At 41.4% G+C, this 25,472-nt stretch overlaps 3 protein-coding genes across 8 annotated transcripts in view; 2 read left to right on the plus strand and 1 right to left on the minus strand.

The window, feature by feature from the left end:
• The window catches only part of LOC139769098 (uncharacterized), a 39,877-nt gene extending 21,903 nt beyond the window's left edge, over positions 1 to 17,974 (plus strand). Inside the window, exons 2-10 of the mRNA XM_071699860.1 lie at positions 5,894 to 6,330; positions 7,099 to 7,264; positions 8,752 to 8,873; positions 9,037 to 14,628; positions 14,925 to 15,324; positions 15,662 to 16,081; positions 16,282 to 16,483; positions 16,578 to 16,757; positions 16,878 to 17,974. Coding sequence (XP_071555961.1) covers positions 5,973 to 6,330; positions 7,099 to 7,264; positions 8,752 to 8,873; positions 9,037 to 14,628; positions 14,925 to 15,324; positions 15,662 to 16,081; positions 16,282 to 16,483; positions 16,578 to 16,757; positions 16,878 to 17,063 — 7,626 coding nt within the window. The 5' untranslated portion in view covers positions 5,894 to 5,972 and the 3' untranslated portion in view covers positions 17,064 to 17,974. The remainder of the gene's footprint in view (positions 1 to 5,893; positions 6,331 to 7,098; positions 7,265 to 8,751; positions 8,874 to 9,036; positions 14,629 to 14,924; positions 15,325 to 15,661; positions 16,082 to 16,281; positions 16,484 to 16,577; positions 16,758 to 16,877) is intronic.
• LOC139769102 (dynactin subunit 3) lies at positions 17,483 to 18,736 on the minus strand. Its single transcript, XM_071699875.1, has one exon. The coding sequence runs from the start codon at positions 18,734 to 18,736 to the stop codon at positions 18,167 to 18,169; it is 570 nt and encodes a 189-aa protein (XP_071555976.1). The 3' UTR covers positions 17,483 to 18,166.
• Eb1 (microtubule-associated protein RP/EB family member 1) lies at positions 18,658 to 25,081 on the plus strand. Of its 6 annotated transcripts, none has more exons than XM_071699869.1 (7): positions 18,658 to 18,798; positions 20,058 to 20,346; positions 21,526 to 21,766; positions 22,193 to 22,240; positions 23,005 to 23,096; positions 23,191 to 23,349; positions 23,437 to 25,081. In XM_071699869.1, the coding sequence occupies exons 2-7, from the start codon at positions 20,080 to 20,082 to the stop codon at positions 23,503 to 23,505; spliced, it is 876 nt and encodes a 291-aa protein (XP_071555970.1). In that variant the 5' UTR covers positions 18,658 to 18,798; positions 20,058 to 20,079; the 3' UTR covers positions 23,506 to 25,081. The 6 variants fall into 6 exon arrangements, with proteins under 6 accessions (XP_071555970.1, XP_071555973.1, XP_071555975.1 ...); XM_071699868.1 differs by lacking the exon at positions 18,658 to 18,798 and adding an exon at positions 19,339 to 19,487; XM_071699870.1 differs by lacking the exon at positions 18,658 to 18,798 and adding an exon at positions 19,516 to 19,539.
• Positions 25,082 to 25,472: the final 391 nt, after the last annotated feature.

Consider the following 25,472-nt stretch of genomic DNA (forward strand, 5'->3'; position numbering starts at 1 on the left):
CCCAACACTATCATCATCCTCGTCGTCGTCGGTCGTCGTCATCATCATCCTGCTGCCGGCTGCCTTCATGCAACAGAAAGGTCATTGTGGATGGCTGACTGCAACGGCGTGGACTATTCAAGACGAAACGATATTTATTAAAATTTGGAAATTTTAGACTACCCGTCCATGGAAACTTTCACGATTTTTACTTGTGCCAATCGGCGAAGTGTTTCACGAATTGATCAGTTATATTTTTTGCCTTGTCGATCCCGAATTCCAAATCTCTATCGTCGGTAATCCATAGAAAGTTTTATCGTTTATCGAATCGAAGTACGATACTGCTATGATATTTAAGTAGCTGTAGCTTAGCTGAAGTAAGGGAAGCGTCTCGACGTGACATGAGGGGGCAATCGACGCGCATCCGCAACCAAACGTACAGTAAACCTTTGACATTTCGAGGATTCCAGACACTGGCGATTGCACAATGCGCGCATCCGCGCATGTATACGTACACAAATGGAGGGAGAATGGCGTTTTATGTATATCCCAAAGGGAGTGTAATCGATGCGTCCGTTGGCATACTTTTCCGATATCGGATATTCGCTTTCGGCACGAGAAGGGGAACGATCTTGTTAAGAGACTTCGGCACAATGGAACCGGGCCATCGACCGTCGCTCCGGCGCGCACCGTGAAATTGACCGGTTACACTTGTAATTAGGCATACAATGGGCCTGCAACTATACGTTCGCCGGCGTTCGGACAGTCGGCTCGTCTTAGTTCGGCGCTCGACCGATAAGCGTTAATAACACGTTCACGCGGGAATTTTACACTTGCTGACATCCGCGAATAATCGGCGACGCGACGCTCGCGCTCGCACACGAAGATGCACTCCATAATATGATCTCTCTTTCTTTCTCTTTCTCGAAGAAAGACCTCGTCACTTTCACCCCGCATCGCGAGAGATGATATTATGTAACCCTCTGGTAGCACTAAAATGTTGCCAATTATGGACACACCTTTCCTTAAATATCAGATCGTTAAGATATTGATGATACATTAACGTTTTTCAAGATAATTTCCGAAGAAGCGAAATATACGTAATTGAAACGACTCGGATATTGAATTTTATATATAAAATATATTATTTATACATTATTTATAAAAATCTACCTCTTTGTATTAATGTAAATCTTTCATGGTATGTGTAATAAATCCAGTATGTAATATAATAAAAATTTATGTTATAAATTATTTTAATAAATTCGGAAAGATGATACTTTTTATATAAGTAAAATTACTAACCTTTCCCAGACAGCACGCATGTCTAAAAGATATCTTAAAGATTTTATCGTGATACGTGTATAGATATATACATCATATTAGCTCCATATTGCCTGTAATCGACAAGGACATCTAATTGCTCTACATTCGCTTTGCGAAATCAAGTCCTAGCAAATCTGTTTGGGGATACCTAAGACTGTCTCTTTGCTAGCCTAAGGACATCGGTAACATTCAACCGTTTCCGAAGGTCCGAGAGGCTACGAAGCGTGGGGAAAACAAGCAGAACTGGTCTCGCGTGCGCTGTATTAAAACTACGCAGGATCCTTCGATCGGCTCGACTCGCAATAATAATTCTCCGTTCCGGCGTGAACGATCTTCACGAATGCTTCGTTCATCGAAAGAGCGCCGTTCTTGATCCGGCTACCGACACGAATTTCTAACGGAAAAGGCCAAGGGATGGAACTTGCACATAGGATCAAGTTGGCAGGTTGAATGTATAATTTAACGCTATAAAGATAAAACATAGAAGTACTATGTGTAATGATGGAACGTTGTAAAGTGAAAACAGACGCAGGAAAAGGTGGACACCTTCCTGTCATGCTGCCCTCCTGTCGTGATTCCTACGGTCATTTTGCACCGTAAACCCTTTGTCCATTAATTTTAACACAGAGGATGCCTTGGGTAATGCAATGCATTCAAGTAATTTAGACGTTGCGTTGCTGAATAACGCAATACGTTCCCATGGACGCACAGGATTTTGTGCTAATAGAAAAAAATGGCAATTTCGAGTAGAATTTTATTTTAATTAGGAGGATTTTTACTCCTTCATTTTCTTATCGTCCTCGATATGTATACGTGATCGGTGTAATTTCCGTTCTCATAATTATGTGTACGACATTCGGACGGATCGTGTTCTACAGTTTCATAGCAAGTACGCGTTGCGTCACAGAGTAATTTGATTTTGACCGAATCGCGGGTGTGCATAGATAATGCTGAAAAGTTACGCAAGGTTCCGTCGTGATTGCGATCAAGGTGAAAGTCTTCGAGCTCGGTAGAGCGAGACTTAGTGGTATCAGCAGGCGAGTCTCGTAAATTATAGGCAATGTCGTTGGAGAATGTCCTTTAACGACGAGCACAACCCAGGAGCCTTTTCTGCCTCCTGTCGGATAATCGCGTGCTTCACGGTGGACTCGTACGCGTTTTTCATTGTTTTTCACGGCACGGTCCAGCAGCAGCGGTACGGATTCGTTCCTGGCGATTTCCTTGTCACGGTGTGTAGATGTTTATCTCCGCGAGCCTCCAGGTCTTTTAACGTACAATTATCTCACGTTTATCCGCGAGCGCAAATCGAGACGCCGCGCATACACGCGCGCCTTCCAGGCGGATTAATTCTAGCGCGTCACGCTGAATTTCACGGCGAACTGAAATTTTTATCCTAACGATCGGCGAATATCACTTTTCATGTACAAAGAGGATATTTTTGCGGAGCAGATAGCTGCCTAACGAGAGTTTCACTTTGAGATACCTTCTACTTTCATTGAATTTAAATCACTTCTAGATAGTGTGTATTCGGAGATCTTTTTTATGAAATAAAAATGATTAAGAATTTATAAGGATTTGTAAGTAATATTAAGCCAACATTAGATAATTTATAATTCGCGCTAAATTATAGAACAAAATTTTGTTTTTTAAGGAAAATGAATATTAGTTAAATTGCACGTCACTTTGTCGTTGCATCTTATATTTAATTGTAGGTAAGTCTTCTCCTGCACTGAGAAAAAAAAATCGTAGATTCAAAGAAATATTATTTGATTCAACTAAATGCAGCGGTCACGGGCTGTCAAGCAAACATTTGTTAATTCAACAAATATTATATAAAATAAAATAAAATATTTCTTGATATTACTCACGTATATTTGATTTAAATATATTAATATTTACATTAAACAAATCACACCAACTAAACGAGTTTAGTCAAATTAACAACATTTTTTTCTCAGTGTGAGAAACCAGACATACCGAACGGTATAACTTCTGCATCGTTACGACTGCACTTTTTTCACGAACGTAAGACGCTTTCACTGAAATGCGCAAGATTCGTCGAATACTTAAATTCTGTAGCAGAAACGTACGCGTAGTATTATGGAATTAGAACGAGACGGTAGCATGACAAAATATATAATTAAATTAACATTGTCCAAATGATAAAAAAGAAATTAACTCAACGAGAATTTAATTTATCATTCTCGAGGTAATTGTACATGATGGAAGTATCCTATGATGAAACGAAGCGATGACGATAGTAGAGATTATGAACTCCGCGCAATGATTATTGTCGCATTAAAAACGTCAACGTACTGGCATTATTTCAACGCGTTTGTTAATCAGTTAACTTGTTTTACGAAAAATGTATATATAATGAAATTATAAAAAATATAAGCTTCCTGTTACATAATTTCTATAAATGTTAATTTTTTTCTAATACATGAAAATAAAAACTAAAATAAAATGTAAAATAAATAAAAAAATTCTATGACAATCAAGTTAATATTTATCGCTCGCTCAATAGGATTATAGCGCGATGTTTTCTGATGCGGATTGTTATTAAGAGAAGCCGCTCTCGGAGAGTAAATCTTCGCGGTTACGCGGTCTCTCAGGTTGAAAAACATTAATATGCCACTGTCTCCGTGGATTATGTCACGGAGGAAGTATCCTGCGCAGGAATCGACCCGGGTGAGCGCCGAGCTCCTTCCTCGGCAGGACTCCCCGCATTGGCTCCGGGGTGAATCAGTCCTTTGTGCCGGGCACTCTCAGGGTCAACCACTTTCGGTGCAGTATATACCTCCGACGGTTTGTATGTACACTCGCAAACACACTCGCCCGTCCCGAGCGTGCCTATAGGGTATCCTGAAAGTCGCCGCGTAGCCAACAGTCAAGTACCACTGAGAGCTAGCTAGGTATTTTCAAACTGACTCACACCGCCTCGTCTTCGACTTGCCGCATCTTCTCGGAAGAGTGAGATAAGATAAATTTCGTGCGACTGTGGAAATCGTGCTTCACGCGGAATTAATTTCGGACACGTAAGACAGTCTATGAGGAACTCTCGGAATATTTATTTTTACGTGAGGAAACGCAAAAAATAAATTCAATATCTCTTCTCGAAAAGAACAGCTAATGAATCATGCAATAGAGCTAAGCCACTTTTGATCTCTTCTCAATCCGATTAAGAAGCCGATTAATTAGAAAAACATGAAGTCCATGACGTTCTTACATTGGAAAAAAAAGATCTCGTTACTAGACGTCCTTGCTTATTCTTCAGAATCGTTGCTCGATGTCTATTTTATGTAAACAGATTAGACTTATTCATCGTATTATATAACAGCACGATGCACGCATCCAATTGCATAATCATCCATAACTATATCTAATAATGCTACAATGGAAAAAAAGTTTCATGCGTATCGAGCAGCGGAAAAACGAGGCAACGTTCGCTGCGTTAAGAGCTTATTAGAACACGCGCATTCATTCGTTTCTTACACATTCGAAGAGATTTATTCCGGTTGAAGTGGCCACTTCGAAAGAAACGACGATGTTTTCCATATTGTCGAGCCTGGCGGCGGTTAGAAGGGGTTAAACCCCGTTGTTCCTTTTTCTCTGGTGGCGCGGATCCCGAAGTTTATTGGCTCGACGCCGTTCAAAGTCGAAAAAATAAGCCAAATAGTCTGCTGCGCGAGGGACCGAGAGTGGCGGGAGGTTCGCAGGAAACGCACGAAGGAGAAGATGAAAACGAGAGAGAGAGAGAGAGAGAGAGAGAGAGAGAGAGAGAGAAGCGGACTATGGCGAATTCGTCTTCGCCGGCGGCGGAGGACGTTTCTCACGAAATTTCTCATCGCGATTCGCGAGCGAGCCTCTAATTCGAGTCGCTGCTGATTCGCTCGTGATGTCTCGCAACCCGGGCGAAACAATCGCGGGCGATGCGATCAGACCGCAAAACATCTTCCTTCTCTTTTAGCGGCCTCTAGCCGCGATTGAGTCAGCGTTAAGAGGTAATTGATTTTTGCGTCCGGCGAACAGGTTCGATAAATTGTTCCGCGAGGATATCGGTAGGATACCGATGCCGGCGGGACGTTTCTCTCTCACGGTTCTCGCATCTCCCTCGCTCATCTCGTGCGAGAAACTAACAAGTCAGCCTCTACCGCTGACGTCATTGGCGTGGATCCACGTTAGTCGGTGGTTGATGGGCCATTTCGCAGCCCGACAGCCGAAGCTCTATAATAGTTCTAAATAAAACTGAGTTTAAGCAAGCTTATAATTCGATAATTCGCAACCTAGCTGCAACCTTGGCGAGGTGTGCGAAAAGAGTTGAATAAATTTCGGCGAGAGGATCGGCCACGAATTGAAAGTCAAATTAACTTTTTATGCTGATGTAGAATAAATGTCGAAATATGATTGCTAAAATAACATGTTAACAAATTTACTGCGTCTTTTTTTACTCCCCGTAACATCTATTCAATAAAATGAATGATCTAACGAACGTAATAATTAAGATTGTAGTAAGACTATACTTTAAAATAATCGAAACAGTTTAACGACGAATTCGCGATATATGATTCCGGCAATTTGATTACAGAAACGAGACGCATGACAGACGACACCAGGCGGTCGTTATTAGGTGAGGGTTCAGCAGCTTTCGGCGACGCGATCGAGAGATGTCGGATGCCGAAGGCACGGATAATCCGGCGTTCGCCAACGAGGACGAGCGCGTCGGCGATTCCAAGTTGGAGAACGGCGGCCAGCAGCAAGCGGCCTTGAACCAGGATCGCAAGTCCTCGGCGGACGACGCGCCGGTAGAAAATGGCCACCAGCAATCCTTCATCTCCCAGCACTATGTCGAACCCATTAAGCCAAGCACGGAGCCGTGTTATAAAACGGAAACGAGAATCGAGGTGCCGGCCGATAATACGGAGAAGAGCGTGCCGGAGCCGAAGCTCAATGGCGTCCACGGGAACGGCAACAACAACGACGCGAGTTTTCTCAACAACAGTGCTACCAGCGTGCAGATGAACGGTGAGTTCGAATAGTATCACGTACATGATATTCCGTTACCACGTGGACCGAGGCATGAATACATGAATACCTATGAACTTGAAATATTATGAGAAAGGGTATAGGAAGAGCTTGATAATTAGAAGTAGGTAGTTGTAGTTCTAAAAGACCGAGTTAACTGTACATCTCTAGATATAATGTACAAACAGAAGGAAAAATACCGCAGAAAACCGCTATGGAAGAGCTTATCGACTTCCATTTCCGTCGCTCGTTGAACACAATTTCAGCGAGAGCGAGACTTTCAATCCTTAATTACCAGCATCGACATTACTACCGGTTTATCGAGAAAAAGTCGTTCGTGGCCGAGAAATTCCAGGAAGTATCGCATCCGGGACTTTTCATGGTGGATCCGTTGACACACGTCGCGATAGTTAACGTATACACGATATCCTGGTCATCTTTTCACCTCGATACTCGATCTTGCGCGTGAGCTTGACAGTACCGACAGTAATAGCAAGTTTGCCTTATCTAAATTAAATCATTAATTCCTTATTCTCGTTCATTATTTGTTTATATACCTCTTATTAACGTACAATTCTCATATTTCGTGCGAATTTGCTTCCCTCGTTATGCCATGCAAGAAGCAGGAAACTCGGCCCTGTTTAGTCTCATTACTATTTCACGGAATGCGGTTTCTCCGCTGTTTCGTGTGTGACCGGAAAATGAAAACCGGTTGCACCATACGCACGGATATACCGCGATGGTAAACGGTTTCCCGTTTTCCCGTAGAGTCCGGAAAGAAGGAGCAGATCGAGGCCGTAAACCTGGAACTGGTCTCGATGAGGCCATACACGGGCAACAATATTCAAACGAAGGGTCAGGAAGCTTGCGAGGTACCAGCTGATCCTTACGAGGAGTACTTCGTACCGGTTAACGAGCATCGAAAGTACATCAGGTAACGAGTTATTTGTCGAAGCGAACGAGTCTCTGGCGCTTACGCATTTTTTTATTTTATTCTGACTCCGCCTTCTAACTCCTATTAACTGGACTACCAACCCAGCGTGCGTAAATTCTTCCGGATTTTAGAAACAGGGAACATGATAGGAACGAGATAAAGAAAGAAAAACGGCTTACAGAATCTTCGTCCTTCAACTACGTATATGTATATCGAATATCGGATATCACGATCGGTTTTAAACCAGACTTTCTGTCATTGCTATAAGATATTTCCAATTGGAGACCATTTCTGCGAATGGAAAATGCAGTATTAGCGCATGATAAAATGTTAACTGCGCTACGAAGTGGGACATATGAACTAAACGTATGACACTACTGCATACATCCCGGAGGCAATAATAGCGCGCAATAATTACATTCGTCTCAATATCCATTTTAGCATAACCATACTGCGAGCGCTATGTATGTCATAGAGTTGCGGTGAAAAGCTGGGGGGAACATGTGTGTGTATATATTTCCTAAAAAGAAACGTACACGTGTTCCGTTGCCGAGGGAATTGTCAGGCGATAGAGATGCCTTAGCACCCGTTTTTAGCTCCAGCGGATAGCATAATAAAGCTTGGCCGAGCTGCTGACCGAAAAGCCTCACGTCGAGAGTAGAAAGTTAGACGGTGTTTTCTGTTGTCACGGTACTTAGCAGGGGTCCCGAAGCCGAGGTTGAAACAACCGTAGCTGGAGTGCGTTTTGATTTGGGCCCCGGTGTCGGCCGTGAGGGACTCAGCCTGAGAGATCCCGCTGCAGGATTGGTCGACTATTCCCACTGGCTGACAGCCCTCAGGTACTTGACGGATGCTTTCGAGGGAAAAAGAAAACAAAAAAATACAGCTGGGAACTGTCTTAGTGGAATATACTTTAGGTGTCTCTTAGGGGCACGCGGTCGCGCACTAACACGCTTATGCTATCAGTCCTCCCTCCCCCCCGTGTCGAATCGAATACGACAATTTCTTCGTAAAAACTGCACGTCCAAGAATTCGCCCTTCGTCTCGTGTCCTATTGACGCCGAGACAGCTTCTTCGAACGAAAGAATGTCGACACGAATACTGCTACGAATCGTAGGAATCACCGATCAGGTAATTGATTAACCGATCAGGATTAATCCCGAAGTGTAGTGCCGCAAATCAAATCTCGCGAGATATTATCATCGTTCTCCGAAATCTAATCGGAGATACCTAAGCAAGGAAAGCGCGCGACGCCTACGCATTACACATGATACATGATCCAGAGATTAGGAGGCATTCACGAAGCGGGCATTAGACTGGGTGCGACCAAGGAAGCTTCTAATCCCATTAGCTGGTCATTGACGAAGGTTGCTAGGAATCGCGTTACACGCGCTGTATAAAATACGCTTTTTGGGTTTAGGACAAGAAAGACATTTACATGCAGTAAATTCACAGTGTCTCTATGTAGCAACAAAATTGTGTTGCAGAGGCGAGAAACTTTACGTCACGAAGGACAAGAGATCGAGAAATTCGTACTGGAGAAGAATGGCCTGGGGAATGGCGCTGTTGGTCATAGTGATCGCCGTGATCATCGCAATTTTAGCCGCAAGTAAGACGGCTTCTCATTCTCTTAATTCTGTTTTATTTCTGTAAAACATATATGCTTTATTACATATGTCTATAATGTAATAAAAAATAATCTTTTAATAAATTAGACTTTTTAAATATAAAATAAAATTCTCTCCAAAATAAAAATTGTGTCTTTATTTCAGCTGGTGTATTCCCAACGCAAAAAGCAGAACCCTTAGAGAATGTGGATGAAAGTAATACTCGTCAACTTAACGAAGTGCAGACGGCTGGAAGTCAAGAATATGTGAAGGATCCACCGTTAAGTCCACCACCTTTAACCTCGACTTTCCCACCGTGGCATACAACTGACGAAACGCTATTCGATATTGTACCGGATGCTTTGGATGGAACTTTACGACTAGATGACTTTAATTGGAATGACGATTTTAGCGATATCAAATCGCGAGTGTACAGACAAGTAAGCGCCGAGATAGAGGAACATCTAGGCAACATTCTTCGACAAACGGGCAGCACGTCTGTAATCAAAGTATACGACATCAATAAGGAAGGTGAAATAAAATTCAGAATAAGTCATCCACCTCGGAATGCTCCTGAAGAAAGTCAGGAATATATCGAGGATGTATTACGAAAAAATGGTAATATGATCGGACAGTATCATTTGAACAGGCTTCACGTAGGAAAACTTATCGATCAATGTGAATACGGTAATCTCGGATGCACCGGAAATTGTAAATATGATTACCCCGCTGGTACATTCACGTGTATATGCAATTCAGGAGAAACGTTGCATCATGATGGAAAAACTTGTGTGGATGATAGCGATTTAAGTAACGTCGAAATGGACGACGTAATGCCACAATCCAGCACGGAACCAGTTAATGATTTTCAGGGTAGAAGTAGAAATCCAGGCGCGATAGACTTCGAACCTAGACATCCCAATACTTGGGAAAATACGGACTTCAAGACAAGTTCAGCGGAAACGGACACATCGACATCGAAACCTAAAACAGAACACGTTCATCCTGAGCAACCTGAGCACGTGTCAATAGAACAGCAGTCCGAATCTACTCCAATGACGAAACACATTTCCGAGAATGATAATTCTCACTGGAATCATGAACATTCTCATCATTCAATCGAAACCACCACTAAAGCAAAGTCTTCCATTAAACCATTATTTACTGTAGAACCATTTACTACCCCTATTTTTGAACAAGAGCATGCTATTGTTGAACCGGAGCCTTCTTCTGAGCCAGAATCCACTGCTGAACCAGAACCTAATGCTGAGCCAGAACCTAATGCTGAGCCAGAACCTAATGCTGAGCCAGAACCTAGTACTGAGCCAGAACCTAGTGCTGAGCCAGAACCTAGTGCTGAGCCAGAACCTAGTGCTGAGCCAGAACCTAGTGCTGAGCCAGAACCTAGTGCTGAGCCAGAACCTAGTGCTGAGCCAGAACCTAGTGCTGAGCCAGAATCTACTATTCCACCAGAAGTAACTACTCAATCAGAGCTCACTGTTAAACCGGAACCTACAGCTGTAACAAAATCTGATGCCAAGTCAAACTCTGCTTCTGAAGTAGAGCCAACTGCAAAATCAGAAATTGCTCCTGAAATCGAATCTACTGTTGAAGCAGAAGCTATTACTGAAAAAGACCCTACTACAAAATCAATGCCTGTCACAGAATCAGCAACTACTGTCGACGAAACAGACAGTGAGGTAAAGTCAAAAATGGAGTCGCACCATCTGACGACAACAGAATCGTATTTAGAGTCAAAAACTGAAATACCTAATCAATCTGAATTCACTGTTAAATCGATGTCTCATGACGATACGTCTACTGAATCCCCTACACAAACATCACTTTTAGACGATGCTGGTACGACTGATGTGCCTAAATCTCTTATCGATTTAATAAATAAAAGTAACAATTCCAAAAATGACGAAACTTTGACCACAATTGTAAAGTCTAACGAAACTCTAACAGATGATAATTCATCCTTACAAGTGATACCTTTAACATCTACAAATAAATCTGTAGATATTAATGATAATGTGGAAACTAAAATGGAAATAACGACGATACAGTCTACGAACAAGGACGAAATTACTGAAAGTGCAATCACCGATGCCGGTCTTACTACTTTAAATTATAGAGATTTAAAACAGAATGATAGTGTAAATGTTGCATCAGTCAAACCTGAGAATCGCGAGAAATTAGCCGCGGAGCAATTCACACAAAATCCTGGTCTTCAGGAAACTAAAGAAAGTGATTTTACAACAGAAATGAATTTTGATGCAAATTTAAGTAATATTCAGAATGAAAATTCTTCGACCGGTGAACGCGATTTAACAATAAAACAAAAATCGGGCACTAGCTTAGGCGTTTTTGAACAGCCTATTTCAACTACTGCGGCAACTACTTTGCCGATCATATCGGTAGAAGAAAAAACCGAATTGACTACTAAATCCACAAATGACAGGTATTCATCGACAGGATATTTCCATACAATAGAGATAAATGGCGTAAGTAATAGGAATCCAGAAACATATAATACTAAAGTACGCGAAACAACTACGACGATACCAGAAACTACTCCAACTGACATGCTCACTCAGCCAATACCTGGGTACCGGGAAGAACACGTGCCCGAACCCGCATTACAACCAAATACACCAGATTCGAACGAGAAAAATGTCATCGAACATATGCCGACAACGATCTTTCCTAAAATACCGAAAAACTTTGCCCACAATGTCGAGCCATTGAGGGAACCTATCGTGAAATCGGCGGACGACGAACATATCATGCTGATACCGAAATCCGAGCAACCGATAGAGATACACGCGATAATTCCGCAACTCATTCCGGAACAAGCCACAAACAGAACTCTGAAAGCAGAAAACTCGACGACGGAATTGAAGAACGGGGTCATGGTTAACGAAGACGTAAACGTGAAAAAATCTGCAGAAAATACAACTTCGATCGGTTCATCTACAATGCGTTCTGATGAGGATATCGCTCATACGAGCAATAATAGACGCCCCGACGAAATTCAAGAACATTCGACGAGTCATCCCCTTCATCCGGCGATATTCCCAGAAAATTCGGTAGATCATTCCGCAGGAAAGTCCGACGATCGACCGGTTGAGGATATGTCACCATTCTTACCGGACGTTCATAAAGAAAAGGAAAGCATGAAGAAAGCGCCACGCTTAGACAAGGACGAGCAAGACGTTCCTAATCCTTTCGAAACTCACATCGATGATGTTATAACACATCGGCCATCAATACGTAATAATGCAGGCAGAATGAACGAAACTGAAACCAAAGATTTATTGAATGACGTTAGTTCACATTCAATAAATGACAAAAGTGCGAGCAAAATTATCAATGATACAGAATCTAAAATTTTGAACGTGTTGCATCAAAATAGTTCTACGAAATCAGTTGACAATGACGGAACAGAAGACATTACAGATCAGAAAAGCAGCGGTTTCTCCGAAGATAATGACGAAGAGTTGAAAGTGATTCCATTGACGGTAAAAGATAAATCAGTAGATTCAATTTCTCAAACTACAATGCAGCCTATAGATAAGAAAACGAAGCCTGCTGTCGATGTAACTTCTGCCGGAAAGAAAGTAGAAAAAGAAGTTGGAGGTGTCGCGATAGAAAGCAGTGTGGCCAGCTCAGAGAAACCAGAAGAAAATGCTGTCGAAGATCACTACAACGACATTACGGATGAAACCTTGTCGAAGGGATATCGACACGATACCGGCATTCCGATTAAAGTCATCGAGTCTTCCAAGAAAGCGGTTTTGAAGAATGTTGACTCTGTAAAAGTTCCTTATAACGATCCGTCGCTAACTACATTCGATGTCGTAAAGAAAAAGAATGCGACGAACGAGAAGATATCTTCCGATACGACACAAAGTCCGATGATTACGAAGACGGAAGACGCTGTGGACAACCAGATGGAAGATGGTAGAATGACTACTCAAGAACCCGTATTGCCTATAGAAATCCAACAGGAAATATCCACGACGATAGGAACCGACAAGGTTGAAATCACTACCGTAATCGATGACGGCAAACATGAGGAGAACAATACGGAAGCGCCGAAAGTCAGCCAATCCGACGAGAAAGAAGCTGTTACAGCAGCGCAGATTACAACGACTCCAACCACGCTGGAGACTAAAACCACAGCTCAGATCCCGATCTTGCCCGAGGAGCTGCAAACGACGGAGAGCGACATGTTAACGACAACGTTGAGTGAAGAGATGTCGAGTGAAGACAAGAAAATGGAAGACAAGAAAATTACTGACAAAACAGTTTCAACGGACGATGTTAATGACGAGACGAGCAAGAGCGAGGCCGAGAAAGAGAATGCTGTCACCCCGAGCGATTTAATGACGGATACGAATAGCACGTCGGAAAGAAGCATGGCAGCGACAACGATATACGAGAGTAACGTAAGCTTAGGATCTGGCCGGAGAATAGAATATGATGAAAACGGGCGGGCAATTGGGAGCGCGACGGAAAGCGCAAAGATTGAGACTACTCCTATGATGACCACAGAAAAATATATTGCAAGTGGCGTGGAAGGAACCTCGCCTATGCCTAACGTTGTCGCCACTACGGAAGACGTCAGACCGGTCACGGAAGTGCTAGACGACACGCAACCCATGGTAAATTACAGAATGTTGTTCACCACGATTCCGCCGAGACCGATATCGCTTGACTCGGAGCTGTCTGAAGAGGCCCTCAGGGTGATACCGCTGGAGAAGAGTCCGGAAAGCAAGAAGAAACCGATCGATAAGAAGGGATTCGACAAGTACAAGTACAAAAAGGAGAAAGATCTGAGCCTGGAGGATCAGAATGAAGATAACGTTTTAACGGAAAGGTCCGATTCGACCATTCTTTCCCAAACGGAGCAGCCGATATCTCCAGTCACCCCTGGAAACCGAGACGAAGAACTGAGCGACAGCGTGGTAAGCTCGGACATAGACCCGAATGTACCCAGGTTCACCGTGGCCGACAAGGAAGGCAACATCCTGCCTATATCGAAATGGAAAGCTACGGGGAGCGTGGACAGAAGCGAAAATAGGGGCGCAGTCGCAGAGACGAAGCCTAAGAATTATCCCAGCTTCATACCCGTGTCGGAAGAGATAATAGACTCGGTACCAGTCACGGAGCCCTACGTAATCATGCGAAATACTCGTCCCATGATCGTACCGGGCGATACGAAAAAGACAGCTGCGAACGAGACGACGGTCGAAGGTCGTGCCAACGCGAGAGCGAACGAAACGGCTGGGCAAGACGACACCTTTTTCTCTGATCAATTATTCAGCGATTTCGAGGAAACGAAAGGAGATCGCGTTACGGAAGTGCCGATCACGACCGCGCGAACTTCACCGTTGGACGTAAAGGTCGAGAGTACCACCGCTATCGCCAGCAGTCCTTCAGGAGCTCCGTCTCCCGGGATCTTCTCGAAATGCACCACAGGCCAATTTCAATGCGTCAATGGAACGTCTAGGAACGGTGCGTATTGCGTACCACAATCCGCCAAATGCGACTCCGAGAACGACTGTTCCGACGGTTCGGATGAGTTGAACTGCGAGGCGGAAGGTTGTCCGGGTAATTTCCGCTGCGCCAACGGACAGTGCCTGAAGAGGCACCTCGTCTGCAACAAGATCGCGGATTGCGACGATGGCAGCGACGAGCACGACTGCGAGAACTGGCGGTGCCAGTCTGACGAGTTCAGGTGTCCAAACGGTAAGTGTCGAGTACAATTAATGTGCGAAACTATACGCGAGTACAACAATGGTGTGATAATGACGAGTAATAAAGTTCGAATGTCTAATCATCCATTAAGACTTTCAAGAGCTTTTTAATTTCAAACGATATCTGAAACACCTCCATATTTTTATCATGTACGTGAAGTGATTCAATGAGTCTTAAGCCTATCGCTAATGAATTGTGAAACTTGATAAATATCAATGATTGAGATATCAAATATGCAATAATTCTTATCAAAATCTAGATGGGATTATGAAAATTCCCGATTGCAGGAAGATGCATTCCGGGATTGTGGCAATGCAATGGTCGGCCCGACTGCGAAGGACATCAGGACGAATACAATTGCGCGGAAAACTGCGGGAACAACGAATTTCTCTGCCCAACGGAGAAGTGGTGCATCCCGCAAGCGTGGCGTTGCAACGGAGTTGCCGACTGCGTTAACGGGGAAGACGAGAAGCTATGCGACTGTGCCGTGGATCAATTTAAGTGTCAAAACGGTGGATGCATCCCCCGGGTCCAAGTCTGCGACGGCACCGAGGATTGCCCGGATTATTCGGACGAATGGGGTTGCCTAATCACCAATACTACTGCAGACAGAAATCTCACTGATGCGGAAACGGATGGCAACACGGAGAGCGAATTGACTAATCGCGTGCCATTTTTGAAGATAAGGTATATACACCGAAAATATATACAATCTCCTAATTTATCTCCCTAATTTCATTATCTTTGTGAGCTCGAAACCGCGGGTCAACAACGTATTTCATTAGAAAGTAGCTGCAAATAATCATAACAAAATATAATTCTTTTTAATAAACCGAAATTAATTAATGAATATTTATATTATAAATTTGGGGGGATTATATAAAGATGCTTATGTAGATAAAAAGAAAAATCCATGAGAACATAAAAATAACAATAAAAATAAATATCCTTAAAATTATCAATAAGTATTTTATATTACTTTGCATTAATGTTGTATAAAAGAGATGTAAACTTTTATATTCAGACAACACGATGGCGACTATCTAGTCTGCTCGGACGGGTGGAGCGAAGAATTCAGCGATTCCTATTGTCAGGCTTTGGGATTCGCTGGATCCGACGAGACAATCGAGTCGTTCGCGTGGGACAGAAGCCAGAAAGTTCTAAGACTGAAGACGAACCCTAATTATCGCCTGCCGCTAGTCACGAATTTAGAGGACATGGGATTCTGCGTGTCGGACAAGGTGGTGCAAGTGTCGTGCCAGGAGTTCACTTGCGGTCTGCACTATGCCGAGGAGCCGACCGCGAGATCGGCAGATGGGACTCCAGCCAACCATGAGCAATGGTCCAGCGTGGCTCTGTTGAAGGAAACGGAAGGAGGAACTGCTTGTACAGCCAGTATACTCAGTCCTATGCACGCTCTAGCCAGTTATTCCTGTATCTACAGGTAATTTGATATAGAAATGAATGTATGAATTTATTTACGAAAGGGTAAACCATAACTAAGATTCGATTAAAAACGCTTTTACATTTCTTAATCTTATAATTTTGCTCCCATTTATAAAATAGAATATTTCATTGACATAATATACAACACATTATTGTAATGTTAATATATAACATGGTTTTTTACACTTGGTCCTATAGACACAAGGAGAAGAGCGAATGGCAACTTTTTACCGGTGAAAATATGCTGAAAGGGCACACCGTTAAGAATATCGTGCCTTATCCTCAAGTGAAATATAATCAGTTCCTGTACAATAATGACATCGCCCTGATCGAATTAGGAGAGCCATTAATATTTTCCACAAACGTTAGCGCCGTATGTCTCCCCAAACAGCCTATTCAGGTATACTTTCGATTAAATTACTACTCTAATAAGGTTGCGCATAGTTAATTATTGCTTAATTAACGCATTTTCTGATCTCTAACGCGATTTTCAGCCGAGGCAGATTTGCGTGACGGCAGGATGGGGATTCCTTATGAACGGGGAAATGAATTTGCAGCAATATCTAAAATTCTTGCCTGTTCCGACGAATAATTCCGATAAATGTAACGCCACGAGTCATTATGCAGGATTTATCACGGAACACGATATATGCACGGATAAAGGCCCTTGTTACGTAAGTTTAACGCTACAAAAAATATGCAAATACTTATGATGCGCCTGATACATCGAAAATTATTTGAAAATCGTAATATTAATAACAACAAATTATAAGTAAATCAATTTGTGTTTTTAGAATGACGAAGGAGCGCCACTGATGTGTGCCAGTGAATCACAGGGTACTTCGGAAAGATGGGAAATCCAGGGTTTACTAAGTCATCATAGCAGATGTTCGAGGGGTCATCCAGCAGTTTACTCGAGCTTGGAACCAGCGCTCTCATGGTTGCGCGAAACAGTGCCAGCTTTGCGAATGCAAAGCTAAATCATTATTATTATATCAATTTTCTCGAAGTATATAAGAAACCGATACTTCATGATAGACAAGAGAATCGCAGTTTTAATAAGCTAGAAAAAAGATCGTGATTCTATATATAAAAAGAAACTACGGCAGAAGAACAAAAATTTAAGACAGACTTCCCTAATTTTCTTTGATCTTAAAAGTCATACACATTTTCGTATCTTTCCTCTTTTTCTAATTTTAATGTTCCTATTGATAGCACGAAAGGTACTTGAATAATTCTCGAACGTCGCGTCAGCGATAAACTATCATGAGAAAAGCTTAAGTGCTATTGTAAGACGACAGATCGAAGAGAGAGCACTTAAATTCCGTACGAGAATTTGTTATAAGAATCAAAGATCACAAAATTATATCGACTTATAATTAAGGAAACAATATGTAAATACTGTATAAAGTAATTGTTTATTATGAATAATGTGGTATTAAGAATTTATTAGTGTAACGGGTCTCTTAAAGATAAATTTTTTACATTCCTACATTCAAAATTCCTACTTATTACTATATTTACACGAAGTTTGCTGTCGCCCCAATCGAATTAAAAATAATTTTTGTGATATTTTAGATATTTCTAGTTCACTTTATGTACACCAATTACAAGGTAATTATTTAATATGAGAGACCGATACATATGCATGTCCCATTAAATATGAATCAACAGTTTGTCTCAGAGATCTTAAATAAGGATTTCTGAAATGAACCACGGATAGAACTAGGTAATAGATAGGATAAATGTATATAATATATGACTATTTTTTAATAAAATGCATTGTTATAGAGATTAAACAGTAAAGTATGTTTACATATATACGTAGTCATTGATGAATGCGTATTTTTATATTTCAAGTAAAACTGGTAAATAAATGTATTTTACACAGGCCTGATATTTTCTTTCCCTTACCCCGACCAACTCGCTTCTAAAACAATTTTCTATAATAAATAAGTTAAAAGATAAGCGATAAAAGTGAATTTGCACTATAAAAAATTGAAGCAGAAATTGAAATATTAACTTGTATTAAAACACGATATAAATTAACTGATATATTTAAATGGACCGAACAATTATTTCGTTAATCATCTGCTTGCTTTTTCGGCTTAGCTGCTACTTCTGCAGCTGTAACCGCATTATCTAAAATAATTAACGATTCCGATATACTATTTATAACTGCGTTATACTTAGATAGCAGCTCGTGTACGTGAGCGCTCAGCTCTTTGGAATCCTTGTAAGCTTCGAGATACGACAGCGATATCTTGTTGAATGTGTTGTTCAACTCGGGCGCGTCTTTGATACGTTCTGACTCTAACACAGGCGCGAGTTCCTGCACTTTGGTTAACAACTCGTGATTCTCCAGGATCTCTGGTTCCATTGTCAACAACAACTGCGCTTTAGCACTCGCGGGCATATCAATCTCTTCGGAAGTAGGCTCCAAGTAGCCATTTAACTCCGGCAGACGCTTGATAACCGCGTTCGGTTTTTCCCTGCCTGACAATGCCGAGCTGATTAACGAGTTGACATCGGCGAGTCGGTCGACAACGGCGTTTGGCGGTGCTGGGTCGTCGACGCTCATCGTTTTGCCAAGCCCGTACACTTGCTTCTCCAAATTGGCAATTCTGTCCTCTAGCAATTTGACGGCCGACATTTCACGGGCTAAAATACGAAAACAGACCTTTGCACGGACTGTCATTGAAATACAGCAAGCAGGTGAGTCAGAAGAGAGTATATGTCAAATTATTCGGAGATCTTCACTATCCTTAAAATTTACCTCTGCTATTTGTGGAAGTAAAATTCTTCGGTGATCGATTAAATTTGTTTGAAAGAATAAATCGCATTAATTAGATCGTCTAATCACAGTATTTTAACGTACAGCTGTTTTCGGTAAACATTCAAACGGCGGAGGATGCAAAATACTTAATTTGCGGAAAATTTTCCTAAATTACACGGTAAAACGTCAGTATTTGAAACTCACAGATCACCTACTTGCGTCGAGAGAAATCCACGTAAAAAAAACAATCCCCTCGGTTAGAACGGTGAATTTGACAGAAGCGTTTGGAGGTTATCTGTAAGCCTGCGGCGTTCTCTCGTCACTAGTCGGCCTAGGGAAAGGGCTTTCTGGTGACATTCGCGTTTCCCCGCCCCCTGGCCCTGGCCCCTGGACCATCCGGCGGGATGGCCTCTCTCAGGCTAGGCTTCTCTCTCTCTGCCCCGGGAGTTGGCCATCTACTCTCTCGCGTGCTCCGTGCCGCCACGCCGGCCAATCGCGCTCGAAGGAACCGTTACCAGTTTCCGTTGTATGCGTGTTTGAACGATCTAGTGCACATTTGTCATCTGCGTGCCGTGAACCACGGAGAACCACTCCCGCGGCGTGTTACCCGTGTTTTCGCGATCCTCGGGTGAGTCGTGCGCGGAGTCGCGGCGGCCGGGCCGACGGCTGGCCGTCGCGAGGTAACCCGCCCGGGACGCGGCGGACTAACCCCGGGCGTGCGGGGCGGTGGCGCGAGGCCGCCCCGGGAGAGCGGCGGTCTCGTGCGGGCCGGAATCGCGGGCGCACGGGGAATAAAGAATGCCGAATATGTCGACCGCGACAGTTTCGTACCCCCCTTCCCCGCCCCCCCCCCAAAAAAAAGCGAACGGAATGCCGTCCGTCTCAGGATTTCCTGGAGTACGGTCGTCCGGATTTCCCGCGGGACGGTGTTCCGAGACGCGACGGCGATTCCTGGCGTGCCACGATCCCGCCCGCCGACTTTATTTATACCGGAATCGCGACGCAATCCCGCGGTTTTGTCCGTCCTCCGGTGTCCCGGTCGCCGGAGGCTGACAATGATCGCGATAGCGAATCTCCCGATCTCGAAACTGATCAACGCGTTGCGTCTAACGCTCGCGTCTTGTTATTGCGACCCTCGGCATCGCCAAAATATCGCCAACACTCTTGAAATTCTAATCTGTTATTCTGTACTTTTCAGTTAAAGCAAACGCAGCAGCAACATGGCTGTAAACGTGTACGCCACAAATATGACATCCGACAATCTAAGTCGTCACGACATGCTCGCGTGGGTAAATGACTGCCTGCAATCCTCGTTCACCAAGATCGAGGAGCTGTGCACCGGCGCGGTCTATTGTCAGTTCATGGACATGCTCTTCCCGGGCAGTGTACCATTGAAAAGGGTCAAGTTCAAGACGAATCTGGAGCACGAATATATACAGAATTTCAAAATTCTCCAAGGTGGCTTCAAAAAGATGAACGTGGACAAGGTAAGGGCAAAGCAGACTATTCTCTTCTCCCTCGCTATCCTCTGATCAAATCGCTTTAAAGACAGTAAATAATGTGGCAAAGACACATTTATCCATAAGAATAAAGATGATTTTTAGAGAAATATTAAAAAGGTAAGCCGTTGCGTTACGCGTGATATAAACTGCGACGTTGCTTCAAGATCTAAAGAAAAAAAATCGACATTGTCCCGCGTGTAATAGCGTAACTTTACGCAAGGCTGGATGAAAAATCGTAATGACACGACCGTGGAAATGGTTCAGGTAATACCAGTGGACAAGCTGATAAAAGGGCGCTTTCAAGATAACTTTGAGTTTCTACAGTGGTTCAAAAAGTTTTTCGACGCAAATTACGATGGGCGTGAATATGACGCTTACGACGCGCGCGGCTGCATACCGCTAGGTTCCGGCGTGGACGGGACGCACACTTTGTCGAATCCTCAGTTGGTGCCGTTGCCGCCGCAATTGAAACAGCCGCAAATCCAACAAAGACACATACAGCAACGTAACATCGTCCCGCGGCCGCAGCAGGGTATATTGTTGCAGATCACGATTTTACACGGTCGCTTCTTGCATGCTGTTGTATGTTTTTTTAGAGAGATATTTCGATAGAATCATCCTACACGTGTACATGCACATGCACATGCAATTTATAATGCAATAGTATTGTATCTCGATTTGTTGCATTTCGATCATCACGTTACTTTGAGTCTATGTGCATAAACGTGTTACAAGCTATTTTTACAATGTTACATGCAAACACACATACTTCACGTTACACGCACTCTTCAATTTTCCACATCATAGAGATATGAAAATTTAACTCGTCTAAATCGATCTGATCTATGGGAGATGTACTGAAATTTGTTGCATATATTTATATATAAATCTTTGATATGTATCGTTGAGATAATTTTCCCAAGTATACATAGATTAGGATGTTAAATGTTGCCTCCGCACTTATCCTGATTTACTATTAGATTTACTGCAGAGCGATAGGAAGAGTTCTAGAGCTGCTTATTTTTAATAGTATGTCATAAAGTAATGTTATTTTCTAGTGTTAAAACCGGTTAATTTTAATATACAAGTTTATTCAAAATTCGTTTGTATTTAATTTTGTTTTATTTTCTTTTGTTGCACACGTGTTCCACTCCTCCTTTGCAGATTGTGCCAATTGATAGGCTGGTGAAAGGCAGGTTCCAAGACAACTTTGAGTTTTTGCAATGGTTCAAGAAATTCTTTGATGCAAACTACTCGGGAGCGGAGCCGTACGATGCGCTTGCTATGCGAGGAGGGGAGCCTATGGGTAGTGGCGGAAGTAATGCACCTCGTGGTGGTTCTAACATGAAACGTGCTTCTCCACGTGACACAGTAAATTCAGCTAAACCGGCTCCTCGTACTACTGGTACATCATTTAATGACTTTACTTTTTGACATAAAGAAATTTGAGTTTTAACACCATTTAAAAAAGAGAGTGAGATCTGATATTATAGAGAGAGATATATAGCCTTTTTACAAGTACAATTTGAAACTTGTACGTTAACACAGATTTTGTACTAATCAATAATTGACAATGACTTGATTGCTTGATTATCCTTTGATCCGTTATAAAAATTTGGCTGACCTTACTGCAGCAGGCAAGGTAATGATTACAAAGTAAATATCAAGTCGATAGGGAGATTAAAGAACTGAAAAATTTATACTATAACTTTATAATCCGTGACATGGGAACTGAATTTACTTCCCCGTTGCTAAATATTTCAACAGGAGTCTCAATTATGGGTTATTGCATAATATGTCCTCAATAACTTGAAATGAAATTTGCCTTTAGGTGAGGGACAACCATCTACCATGCGTGCAGATAGTACAAACACTTTAGGTGAAATTCAATATCTCTTTTTGTTTTTAACTGTAACTCTCGTCACTTATATTTTGCTTCTCTAGCTCCGTATATATTTTAAATACTGAGGTATATGAAGGAAAGTATAGAGTAAATTATGTGTGTGTTCCTAGTAGTTTCTGTATTCACTGATTACAATGTCTGAGTGGTAACTTCATTAATACTGATTATCGCAGTACATGAGAACATAATTAAGACAGGCAAAATTTCAGTGAACACATAATTATGAGAATGAGATATGTAGTCACAATACATATTGTTCCCTCACTCTGATGCAAGTATTATAGCTTCCACTAATTTATGATAATCGTCTGTATCAACATTAGTCTATAATCTATAATCGCTATCAAAATTTGTCAATACACATTATTCTACAAGTTAATACGTAATATGAGAACCTATCATTTTTTTATTTCTTATAGGAGCACTTGCCTTGCGATTTTCTTTTATTACATAATGCAAAGATTTCATTTATATATATAAATATTTCCATAATATACATTTTCCCAATTTATTATGATTGTAAAATACACATGTTGTGCATGATTTTGAACCATATTTCTGCATGCATTGTTTTGCTTGTCGCAAAATAGCTTGTATATTTACATGTTTAGGTAGCTTTGTTAATTTCTACACAAGTTATAATCGTGATACAAATTATTCTAATTTATATTACAGAAGTATACATAATTACTTAATGATTTTAACATGATATTTTAAAGCATTATATTTCTTTTATCTAGTAAATAAAGTTCAGCCGCCGTACCGTGCGCCACCCAAAACCACAGTCGGCAACCGTGGCGATAACGGAAAAATTGAGGAACTTAGTGCACAGGTATTATACATACATTTTATTCAACAGATATTTATGGCAATAAATGTTTTTTTCTATGTGTTATCTCTTAATAAAAATTAATGCAATGTTTCAGTTGGTTGAACTAAAAATGTCAGTCGAAGGTCTGGAAAAGGAGAGAGATTTCTACTTCGGAAAATTACGTGACATAGAAGTCATGTGCCAAGATTGCGACAACGGCGGCGATCCACCACCTATTATACAGAAAATTTTAGAAGTCCTTTATGCAACAGAGGTAATTTTTATTTATATAATAAGTTTGCAATTCTTTCCCTTCGGATAAATGCCTCAAGTAATATCTCTATCTATCTTTTCTTTTCAGGATGGTTTTGCGCCACCCGAAGAATTGGAAGGCGACGGTCTTGCGCCCGACGACGAGGAGGAATATTAACCTTTTTTATTTACCGATGTGTAATCGAAATGAACGACAGCAAATTATCCAAGTGCGTTTCAGTTTACCATGCCTGTGAGCCAGTATCACTATCCCTTGCATAATTATTATATAAGCTATTTTACGTGAGCAAATTCAACAGTTTTAACGCCGATTGTGCATACGTTTTGTTAATAAAGTTCACCGAAATCAATAAGATTCGCACTATATTAGAATAGATTTAAGTTGAGTAGTGCACTTGAATAACTTGTTCTTTATTGGCCGTTGACGAAAGGAGAGAAATGATGGAAATTAGAAGAAGAAAATCAACTAGTAATCCATCACAAATTATTACAATTCCTTATAGCGTTAAAATGGTAGAGTTCCGAAGACCAATGACTCTCGAATTGCCTCAACAATTTATGGATACCGATACCTATCAATGTTATCTACATCCGTACTGTTACGTAGCGAGTTACGTTAACTACACTTTTTTTAAATGCGTGAGTGTTTTGTTTGTAATTGTATTAAGTTTGTATCGATAATGAATCACGAAGCTCCCGTCAACAATTTTGTATTCTGAAATCTATTTTTAGTCATCTAAAATATTAATCCTACTGAGAAGCTCGGTCGAAAGCCGCTCAATCTGTTTCCACTCGTTTTCTATGTGCAATATGCCCGATGCACTCATGGTTTCGTGTGAAGTAAGTTTTCATTGTCAGCGAGATATAATTTGGACACATAATGTTAAGATTCAATTCCGCTTTGACATTCTATCTGCGTCTTACCAACATAGAAGCTACTACACAACATATTCGTAGAGACACAAACCAATCATGCATAGCATCAAGATGTTTTGATTTCAATAAATTAGACAGTGTGCGCTTCGTGAAGGCAGATTGCGAGACAAAATGGTACGCTTATACACTCGATTATTGAATTACAAAGATGTGAAAGACTAAAGTTAGACTAAAGTTATATTGAAAGATTCATCTATTAATGTTTATCCCGTACAAATCGATTTTAGAAAATAAATGATTATGTTTGCATCTCCATGACAGTCTCTCGGGATATGATGGCCTTAAAACGCGGTGAATTTGAGGTAAAAATACTCAGAATCGCACGAGTAAATGCGAACTGTTTCTTAAATTATATTGTAGGAATACCGTCGATTGCGACACTATATTTCACTTTCGTAAAAAAAAAAACAAAAAAGTTTGTAAAATTATACGTTCCGAGAGCAGACGAGTGAGAGGGACAACGAGCGAAAGGATTACGACATGTAGACGTTTTGTGAACGCTTACGTGTTTTTGGCATGTTGTGCGTGCTTTCAATATTATTAGTTTCGACTGTCGAGATCAACATTGATTGTAGATGCGTCATAATCGAATTAATTTAAGCGAAAAGCGTCAATCATCGTGAAATAATTGTCTAGGATGTAATTTACACTACGTGCTACGTCTTTAAGTTCCAGCGAAGAAGAAGGATACAGTTTGGCTTGCGCTCTTTTCTCATTGCTCTGTATGCGCGCATATGTGCTTCAAAATTTAAAATTTTAATGCCGATATAATAAACGTTTAATAAAATCGACTAAAATGCGGATTATTTTCGAATCCTCGTATGTGACGAAATACTTTATGCAAGGGCGATAATATCTTAAATTATAATCTTTTAATTTAAATTCACGAGAAAAGAAAGGTAGAGAAAGGAGTCTTGAATAAAGTTAAGTTACAATCGTGTAAATCATAGTAGAATTAAATGAAGCCGTATAAAAAGCAAAGCTATCTATCAAATAAATTATCCGCTGTAAAAAATTAATTTTGATGAGCACTGTGACGTAATAAATGACGCAAAATTTTTTCATATATTATTGCAAGATGTATATTAAGAGTGCAAAGTAGATATGTTAATACAGATAAACGATGCGATTGTAAATCTCGTTAATGTGCGCTTCAAAGATTTATGAATAGTACTTGAAGAATTAAAA

The sequence above is a fragment of the Temnothorax nylanderi genome, unplaced genomic scaffold, assembly GCF_030848795.1.
Source record: "Temnothorax nylanderi isolate EJ_2023f unplaced genomic scaffold, tnyl_v1.0 TNYL_tig0020_pilon, whole genome shotgun sequence".
Lineage (NCBI taxonomy): Eukaryota > Metazoa > Arthropoda > Insecta > Hymenoptera > Formicidae > Temnothorax > Temnothorax nylanderi.